This window comes from Myotis davidii, unplaced genomic scaffold, assembly GCF_000327345.1.
Source record: "Myotis davidii unplaced genomic scaffold, ASM32734v1 scaffold207, whole genome shotgun sequence".
Lineage (NCBI taxonomy): Eukaryota > Metazoa > Chordata > Mammalia > Chiroptera > Vespertilionidae > Myotis > Myotis davidii.
The window spans coordinates 1747454-1757144 of NW_006298349.1; the positions used below are offsets into that span (position 1 = coordinate 1747454).

General features: G+C 59.6%; 1 protein-coding gene across 1 annotated transcript in view; it reads right to left on the minus strand.

Annotated features, from left to right (window-relative positions):
* FLII (flightless I actin binding protein) overlaps positions 1–9691 on the minus strand; it is a 15019-nt gene that overhangs the window by 2701 nt on the left and 2627 nt on the right. Inside the window, exons 2-22 of the mRNA XM_015570624.1 lie at positions 9450–9687; positions 8429–8539; positions 8087–8158; positions 6930–7010; positions 6589–6674; positions 6306–6467; positions 5984–6087; positions 5464–5639; positions 5219–5376; positions 4413–4497; positions 3903–4050; positions 3630–3766; positions 3238–3450; positions 2817–2996; positions 2098–2180; positions 1906–1980; positions 1741–1824; positions 1463–1634; positions 822–926; positions 546–737; positions 16–204 (exon numbers count right to left, since the gene is read on the minus strand). Coding sequence (XP_015426110.1) covers positions 16–204; positions 546–737; positions 822–926; positions 1463–1634; positions 1741–1824; positions 1906–1980; positions 2098–2180; positions 2817–2996; positions 3238–3450; positions 3630–3766; positions 3903–4050; positions 4413–4497; positions 5219–5376; positions 5464–5639; positions 5984–6087; positions 6306–6467; positions 6589–6674; positions 6930–7010; positions 8087–8158; positions 8429–8539; positions 9450–9687 — 2851 coding nt within the window. The remainder of the gene's footprint in view (positions 1–15; positions 205–545; positions 738–821; positions 927–1462; positions 1635–1740; positions 1825–1905; positions 1981–2097; positions 2181–2816; positions 2997–3237; positions 3451–3629; positions 3767–3902; positions 4051–4412; positions 4498–5218; positions 5377–5463; positions 5640–5983; positions 6088–6305; positions 6468–6588; positions 6675–6929; positions 7011–8086; positions 8159–8428; positions 8540–9449; positions 9688–9691) is intronic.

Consider the following 9691-nt stretch of genomic DNA (forward strand, 5'->3'; position numbering starts at 1 on the left):
AGGCCCCGACCCCACCTCTGCTAGCGCCATGGGCGGCTGCCTTGGCAGGAAGAGTGCAGTGAGGTCAGCCTTCATCTCATCTTTCTTCTCAGCGTCACGCTTCACCTTCCCGGCAAGTCCCTGGCCCTGCAACACGGCCTCTGCATTGCGTGTGTAATCCACCGTCAACACGTCATCCCAATTCTTAAACTTGGCTTTGAACACCTGCCAAGGGGAGAAAACACAAGTGAGGGTCAGCAGTTAAGGCTGGGGTGGAAGTAGATGGAGTGAGGCTCGGTTGGTGGACATGGGGGTATGAAGGTGGGGTCTAGAAACCAGAAGGGGGAGGGGCAGGTCACGGAGGATGGAGCCCAAGAAAAGGGGGCCTAGGAAGCGGGAGTGAGAGGGGCATGGAGGGGCGGGGCCTGGCAACAGCACAGAAGCGGTGGGGGTGGCTCAGCTCTGCAGGGCAGTAGCTGGTTCAGAGGGTCTGGGCTTTGACGGATCCACAGAATCCTGGGGAGGAGCCCCGGGGTGTGGCCCGGACAGCTGGCCCGCACTGCTACCTGCGCCTCAGTGCCCTCCAGGCTGCGGCTGACCGTGGCGTAACGTGGTCGGTGCAGCATTCCGCACAGCTCCTGGCCAAGCTTGAGGGCGGCGGCACGCACAAGGCGTGGGGACTTGCGGCCCAGCCAGATGAACACATCGGACCAACAGTCCAGGATGTACACACAGCGCGTGTCCAGCAGGCTCTGCAGCTGCGGGGCCAGAGGCTGGGGTCAACCAGTGCTGGGCTGAAGGGGAAGGTCCTGCCTCCTCGCCCTCCTTCCTGTGCGTCTCACCAGCCGCATGCCCGGCATCAGTTCCACCTTGGGCGGCTTCTTATGCTCCACTGACAGCTTGTAGTTGATTTGGGGCAGCTCCAGGTAGCCCAGGCCCAGGCCCACCTAGCAGGAGGAAAGGCCAGCGCTGTAGGGGCAGGGTCTGGGGACACAAGCCCCACCACAAGTCCTGATTTGGAGCCTGGCCCTGCCTACTGTGTGAGCTCAGGTCCGCTGCCTGCTCCTCTCTGGGCCTTAGTTTCTTCCCTCCATTCCAAGGTCATTGTAAGGGTATCCTATCAGTGGAAGGACTTGTAAATGGTACTTTTCCTGCCTACTCTCTCCAGAACTTACTATTTTTCCTAATTTTCTAACGTCCTTTTTCTGCTCACAACACCCCAGAATTAAGGCCAGGTTCTCAGGCCTGGCACTCAGGCACTCTCAGCCTCCCTCTCCGCAGCTCCTTCCAGCAAACACAGCCTAACACTATGCTAATGGCCTGACTCAGAGCCAGCCTCCAGACCTTTGCTCAGGGCGATTCTGTCCAGAAGGTGGCACCCTCGACACCAAAGTCCAGATGAAGACCAGTCACCACGGAGTCCGTGGCCCATCCCCCAGCCTGAGCCCTGGTGGAGTCAGGCCCGCCCTGCAGCCCCGCTCACCTTATACAGCTTGGGCTGCGGTGGCCAGAAGTCATCAGGCACGTGCTGTTTGATCTCAGAGGGCTCACCCCCTAGTGCCTCCCAGAACTCTGGGGGCTCCTGGCCCTGCACCAGCAGCGTGATCTCTGCCTTCCCTTTCCGCTCGTTCTTGTTAATTTTTTCTGCAAAAAGCCTGAGGACAGGTGCAAAGCCCTTAGTAAGGCCCCTACCCCTTCTTAGGTGACAATTCTGCTTTGCACAAAAGCCTTGCCCATGCCTGAGCAGGGTGCATCTCATACCTGGTTTTGGTAGTGCTACTCAGCGTGGCCTGGGCCCCCCGCCACACATAGAGGTCCAGCCCCCGGTCCAGCAGGAAAACAAACCTGGACAGGAGGGGAGGAGGGGCTGTGACAGCTACAGGCAATGACTGTTCCCAGGCCCAAATCCCCATCACTGGTACTCACCTGGGGTCCAGGGAGGCTCCCTTGAGTGGCACAGGCTCCAACTTGATGTTCTTTTTCCCATACACGCGGTACATCCTGGAGGCCGGAGCAAACGTGGCTTGGAGGGACGCCACGGGACCAGTTTACCCTAACACCCTCCCCCAGTCCTTCCAAGCTCAGTCCAGGTCAATGCTGCCCACCCACACACCTCACCTGGTGACGTAGTGCGTGTCCTCGACAGTGTAGAAGCCACTGGCTGTTCCACCCTCAATGTAGGCAATGTCGTTATCAAACACCTGTGTGTGAGGGGGCAGGCCTTTATCATGAGCTAACACCACCTCCCACCAATCCCACCTGTACACAGGTGTGCCGGGTGCTACAAATCTGTGATGACGTTACAGAGGAGGAATAAGATCTGTGTCTATAAACACAGACACATACTGGAGTGGTAAGATGTACAAACGGAGGGATGTGTTCACTCCTGTGCAGTTCAGGTGCGCATAGCATGCTGAGGTATGAGTACTGGGTACAGAAGGTTTACAGGAGGGCACACTTGGGCGAATCTGGGTAAAATCGAGTGTGGCCTCATCTACATTTAAGCAGCTGGAAGAAAGGCCAGAACCACTCACTAACCCTGCCCACTGGCCTCGGTCCAGCCCTTGGCCCTGCCCCTTGGTGTCCAGGTGGTGGCCCTGTCCCCTAGCCATATTGGCCCCAGTTCCCCATCTCTCTTGGCCTCCAATAACCCAGGCCCCCCACCTTTGGCCTCATCTCGTTCCCTTGCCTTCACCATTTTTGCCCCTGCTTTCTGCTTCAAGTCTTGACCCAAAACCACTTTGGTCTCAGCTCCCTGCCTGCCTCATTAGCCATGCCCACCACCTTCGCCCCACCCCTTCGACCCTGCCCTCGCCGGCCCTCCCAGCCCACGGCACCTGCAGGAACTCCTCGCTCTCGTCGCCCATCTCCTCCCGTGCGGTGCGGCATTCTGCACCCAGGTAGTTGCGCAGGTTCACCGCGTGGATGGCAGAACAAGCCTTCTTGTCAAGTGTGGCCTCCCCACCAATCCAGTAGTAGATCTCCCAGTTCAGAGAGCCGCTGTCATCCAGAAAGGTCTGGGGGCCAGGCCACAGTCACGTCAGCCCTCACCAGGCAGTCCTGGGCCCGAGCTCACCAAGGGGCTGCTCGGATGGGCACAGGCTCCCCGCCCAGGAGGGGATGGCGGCCACACCTCCGCCTGGGCCATCTCCACCCGGCCTCCTGTGCAAAGCCTCCCCCACCCGCCTCCACGGGCAAAGCTGCGGTGCTGAGACTGCTGAGCGACCTAAGGCAAGTCACGGGCCGTGCCCGCCTCACCTTGAGCACGATGTAGCAGTCGGCTTCGTAGAACTTGCCGTGTAAGGCCTCCTCCACTAGCACCGGCACGAAGTTCTCGATCTGCCAGATGGTCAGGCCCGGCAGCTGACCCACATCCTCCGTGAAGAATTCTGAGTAGTCGAGGCGCGGCTTCTCCAGGCCCTGGTCCCAGCGCCGCACCTTACCCCCGGGGGCTCGGGCGTCAGCACTCTCCTGGGGTCACAGTCACAGCGCACGGGTTGGTTCTGTGCAGCCACTCACGCCGGCATCTCTGCGTCTCACCCGCCTCAGGGCCTTCGCCCAGGGCCCCGTTCCATCGTGAGCTGGGTCACAGTCTGTCTTGCCCAGAGCCCAGGGCCGCCGGCCCTGTCCCAGCCCTGGGCCTGACTTACCTCCTGCTTCCTGTTCTTTTCCTGGGCCACGTCCGACATGCCCTTCAGCACCTGCTTGGCCTGGTCGTCCTGGGCTGAGTCCTTGCGCCTTCGTAGTCGCATCTTTCGAGCCAGGGGATCCTTAGACCCACCCCCTGCTTAGGGGAGAGGCAAACGGCTAAGCCCCGGTTTGGCCTGCCCCTGGGCATCCGGCCACCCTGGCCACCCCCTTCCACCAGTGCCCAGAGAGCTGCCCCAGAGAGCAGCCCCCTCAGGCCAGACCTTCCCGCTTACCAGCTGCTGCGGCGGCCACGGTGGCAGGGGAGGCACCTGCCAGCCGGAGTTGGTTCTGCAGCGAGAAGTCGATGTTGTACCACTCGGCGGTGCGGTCAGCGGGCTTGGGAGGCATGACCAGGCTGGGGTTCTCCCGAACGTCCAGGACCTGCCTCCGGGGTGAGCAGAGGTGGCGCTGAGCCTCAGCCCCTCCTCCCGGCCACACCAAACTTTGTTTCCGCTTTGCAGCCGCCAGGGCTGCAGCCAGGGGCCTGGTTCTCATCCTGGCTCAGCGAATGCCCGTCCTGGCCTTGTTTTCCCTTCGGTGGGACTTACATGCCGTCCAGCATGACATGGATACGGGGATGTAGCTCACCTTCTCCCCAAAAGCACCCGGTAAAGGCCACCCCGCCAGGAGGCCTATGCGGGTCCCTCTCATTCCAGTGACACGTCTGTGCTCGATCCTTCCTGAGGGTCTGTCTGTACCCGCTCCCTCAGCCCCCACCCCTGCGTTGGCCTGGGCGCCCCCACCTGGATCTCTGGCAGGAAGTGGACGGCCTCTGGGAGGGTCACCAGGCGGTTCTTGTTCAGGACAAGCTTCCTCAGCTTTGTGCACCTGTGGGGACAGAGCCGGGGCCTGAGACAGGTGAGAGGGGCAGGGGAACTTCCAGTCCTTGGGGCGGGGCAGGTAGGGCAGAGGCCGCGGGCCGGCTAGTGAAGGAACAGTGAGCTCTGAGGCGCTGCAAAGGCGCCAGGCGGGAGCATGCGGACAGCACCTCCTCACAGCTAAGTGACTGAATTCTTTCTGTGACGTTGACAGAGATTTTCCCAAGTGACCTGCAGATTAAGGGCTCTGGAGACAGACAGCACAAACATGTTCTGCTCAAATCGGTTTGGAAGTGGCGGAGGGGTCCTCTGCTCTCTGCCTGAGGGGGCGCTCAGAGCCGGAGGGCACACATAGGGGCACTGTGTCCTCCGGCCTCATGCTGTCAGGGTCCTCCCAAAGGGGGCTCTGGGGACCCAAACTGAGAATCGCTGGCACCACCCGTGTAGTCTCCATCCACAAAGCCAAGGTAAATGGTCCATTTTGTATGATGATGAAGGCCACATCAAACACATCAGTTTATGAGGTTCCCAACTATATACCTTGTAAATCAGAAAAACCAACACTTGAGCATCATTTAATGATGCTTTTCTACATTAATGATATAAACTTAGCCTCAAAGGCCCTATAATTATGACACTAACAAGTCATCAACATCAGAATGAATTAGGTGGCTGGCCAAAAAGAGAAGAAAAAAAATCATCTCTTTGAGTATTATCGCATAATAGTACACCTGCAGAGGCTCTCGGGGATCATCTCCAGGTTGTTATTGGCGGCCATGAACTCCTCCAAGCTGGCCAGCTTGCCGATGCCCGAGGGCAGCCCATCGAAGTCCAGATGGTTGGAGTTCAGGTACAGCTTCTTCAGTTTGGTCAGCTTGCAAATGGCCGACTGGAGAGAAAGCAGGCAGGGCGGAGTCAGCGCAGCGGCCAGGGGCGCCCAGGAGCCTTCCTGCCCCCTCCCCAGGCCTGGACGCACAGGCAGGGAGGTGAGCTGATTTCGGGACAGGTTCAAGGTCTCCACGTGCACCCACTGGTCGATGCACAGGGACAGCTCTGCAATCTGGTTGCTGCTGAGGTTGAGGCGGCGCAGGCTGGAGAGGGTGTACAGGCACTCGGGCACCCGCGTCAGGTCGTTGCAGGACAGGTCCACATCTGGGGCGTGGGGGGAGGGAGCATCAGCCAGGGCCCCCCCGAGGCAGCTCCAGCGCGGCCAGGCCTGTCCGAACCCCACCGCACCACTTCCAGGCTCTGTGGCTGTCAGCAGGTCACTTAACCTCCGAGCCTCAGGAGAAACTCCCTTACACGGGGCGTCTACGCATAAACTGGGTGCTCATTACTTGGTGTTCTTACCAGTCACCACGACAACGGGAGAGCTACTCATAACATAAGCAATGCTATCCTTTCCTTTGGGGGGGCGGAGAAGCAGGGCTCATCCCTTCCCCCAGAGGAGTGAGGGGCCTGCGGGCAGCAGAGGCTGAGGGCCTGGCACTGCCGACCTGTGAGGTTGCTCAGGCCCTCCAGGCTGGTGGGGAGGTTGCTCTGGGTGCGCTGGGTGTTCCTGAGGTGCAGGGTCTGCAGGGCCGTCAGAGCTGGGAGCTGCCTGCAGGGAGAGGGGGTGGTCAGCCAGGGGGAGGTGCAAGGGCACAGGACTGAGGGCCTAAGGGACAAGGTCAAGGACAGTTGTGGGGTGAGGTGGACAACACAGGGGACACAGCCCACACCAAACCCAAAATGGGAAGGGTCAGGGCTACTGGGAATCAGGGGCGGGGCCAGGTTCTCCAGGGCTGGGTTCTGGAGGGCGTGGCGAGCGCCGCTGACCGCAGCTGTGCGTGCTGCAGGGGGTTCCCGTTGAGCACAAGCGTCTGCAGGTGCACCAGGCGGCGCATCTGCGGGGGCAAGCTCTCCAGGCGGTTCTCGCTGAGGTCCAGGTACAGCAGGTCAGTGAGGTTGATGAAGAGCTGGTTGGGGATGGCGTCAATGCTGGGGCAGGAGGGAGGGAGAAGGGCCGTGAGGCGACCCATCAGCAGCGCCTGCCCACCTGGACCCACCTGCCCACACTGTGCTGTGGCCCACCCCACGCACCTCCCGGCCTGACAGGCACCTGTTATGGCTGAGGTTCAGCACCAGCATGTTCTTGGCATTCTCCAGCTCCCGAGGGCACTCCGTCAGCTGGTTGTAGCTTAAGTCCTGGGTAGGAGGGATAAGGTCAGGTCAGAGGTCAGGCTGGGGGATCAGGCAGGCACTGAGAGGGGAGCAGATGAGGGGGTTTCAGGGCCAAAGGGAGACAGCCAGACCTTGGCAGGAAGGGTGCCTAGGTTAAGGATCTGACTCCCTGAGGAACCTTGGGCAAGGCACTGACTACTCTAAGCCTCAGTTTTTCCATTTGTAAAATGGGATAACAATGGCCTTAGGGACCATCATAGTGGATGGGCAGCCACTGACCAGGACTGAGAGGTCATCCAGCTTGAAGATGTCGTCGGGTACTCCAGAATTCTTCAGGCTGTTGGCTCGAGCCACGATGGCCTGGGGATAAACCAGGAGAAGCAGAGAGATCAGGGAGGGCCGCCCCTCAGGAAGCTCACTGGAGGCCAGGCCTGAGTGCTCCCCCGGCCTTGCACATAGTCCCTCCACCGGGCAAGGTCTTCCTATTCTCCCTATGAGCTCCTATTCACGCCTCAAAGCCCAGCTCAAATGGACCCCCGAGCCCAGTTCTCAGGGAACCTTTTCTGATAGAATATCCCTCTTCTTCTCCTTTCCAGAGGCAAGACAGGGCTGTAGCTCTGAGTCGGCTTCTAGAACAGGGAGGGGTTGGCCCAGAGAGACCAGTGTGGACTGAGTGAGTCTGTGTGTTCTCCCCTTAGGACTGAAACCTCGTATTACAGACGTGCTGAGAGTTTGAGGGGGAGAGAGGAGGGGTCGGAGGGGAATGGTGCGGTGATTACAGTAACAGCAGGGCCCGGGCTGTGGCCGCCTCTCCGTCACCCGTCTGTGCGGTACCTGGCGTTCACAGCAGTTCCCGCGGGAACCTCCCCGGAAAGCGGAAGGGCCTTGTCTGAGGTCACGCGGGCAGGAAGTGGCAGAGCGATTGGAACTCCAGCAGCCTGAGTCCTGACCATCTCGGGGTTTGGCTTTGGGTGGGAACGGCCTTTGCCGAGGCCCCAAAGGTCTGGCCGAGCCTGTGTTCTGGGCTACCGGAAGCTCCATGGAGAGGAGCAGTGTACGCAGGCCGCACTGACCACCTCCCCTTCTGCCAAACCCCCACCCCAGCTCTCCCGCTGCCTGGCTCCGTGACCTCTGGCAAATGTCATCTGTGAACTTGGCAGAGGTCAGGATTATAAGGAAAACCCACATGGACTAGTGCTTAGCCACTACCAGTCATTATTATTGTAGTCGTTGCCCCAAATAGGTGGAATTTTGGATACTTTCTCTTTTTTACCCAGAGGCTACTTAACACAGGACATTATTATATTCTCTCCCCTTCAGGAAGGACACGGGGTGGGCAGGGGCGATGGCCCAGCTTGGTGTCTGGCCCTGCCCTCATGCCCCTGGCTACACTCCAGTCCCCACCCCCAAGCTTGGTGGCCTCTGGCAACACTCACCCGAAGAGATGGCAGGCTGGACAGCTCCCCGTGGAGTGTGGTCAGGTTGTTGTGGCTCACAGACAAGTGCTCCTGGGCCAGGACGAAGAGGCAGGGACTCAGTGGGGGGGCTGGGGTGTCTATGGAGTCTCCACCTGCCACCATGACTCTGCACCATTCAGGGGTCCCTCGGCCACACAGGCCCAGTCCACCTCTACAGCCCGCTCCTGCACACACCCAGCCTCTCCCTCTGCCAGCTCTGCTCATGCCTGTCAACACCGTTCTCTGTCATCTCCTCTGGACTGCTCTGTCCACCTGCCCCAGCCCCCACGGTACCCACCCTGCCCGCTGACAGCTCCTTACCAGCTTCTGCAGGGCAGCCAACTCCTCTGGCAGGTAACAGAGGCCGGTGCGGTTCAGGTTCAGCCACCGAAGACTGGTCATGGCCTTGACATTCTCAGGGAAGTAGCCGCCCTGAGGGACACTGATGGTGAGGCTGGTGTGGAGAGGAACGTCCCTGCTCTCCCCTCCCTCTGTGGCCCCCAACTGCCCACGGAAACCTCTGGGAGCAGCAGACTGTGTGACCCTGGACAAGGCACTCTGCCACTCTGTGCCTCAGTTCCTCACCATGGAAGAGGGCTCGTAAACGCCCCTCGTGACAGGTGTTGTGAGGAATGACTAATCATTAGAATGGCTGTTGGCCTAAGATCCTCTCTTGCTGGAGGATCTGGATGGAACTGGCTAGTTCCAGGTGACATCTCCAGCACCCACCTGTGTGCTCAGCTTGGCTCAAATGCCTTCAACCAGCACTCCAGGCTCTGCCTGCACCACCGAGTGTGGGGGTGCCCCCTGAGCCTCTGCCTAGGTCAGTGATGGCAAACCTCTTACACTCATTTTTTTGGTTAATTTTTCTTTGTTAAATGGCATTTAAATATAGAAAATAAATATATAGAAAATAAATATCAACAATATAAATCTTTGTTTTACTATGGTTGCAAATATAAAAAATTACTATATGTGACACGGCACCAGAGTTAAGTTAGGGTTTTCAAAATGCTGACACGCCGAGCTCAGAAGGTTCGCCATCACTGCACTAGTCCTACCTGTGCCCTCACCTTGCCCTCAGCCTACAAGCCATTTGTGGCAAGATCCAAACCCCTAGCCCAAGGCCCCAGCTACCCCCTACACAGGCACCGCCTCCTTCGTCATTCAGCCCCAAGTCCGAACGGCAGGGAGCTGGGCTGCATACGCCTCCAGGGCCTGGCTGGTGCCCCCTTCCCCACACAGCACACTCCCAGCCGGAACTCAGACTTCAATCTGGGAAGGACACATGGAGACCCCGGTGAGCGGGGTGGACATGGAGGCAGAGGAGCGTGGTGGTCACCTGTGCGTGGGTCAGAGGTGTGTGCACATGATGGATCAATGCAGAGAGAGCCTGCCTCCTCCTTAGGCCTGGCCCGCCGTCTGGCTCCCCAACACTAAACTCCAGCGGAGGCTGCCCACTCCCCTCGCTCCATCCTGGCCCGCCCCCTCCGGTCACTGGCCCTGCCCACCGCAACCCGGACGCTCCAGCGGCCTCACCCACCAAGTGGCGGGCCGGCTGGGCGCAGGCTCCGGTGGCCCTGG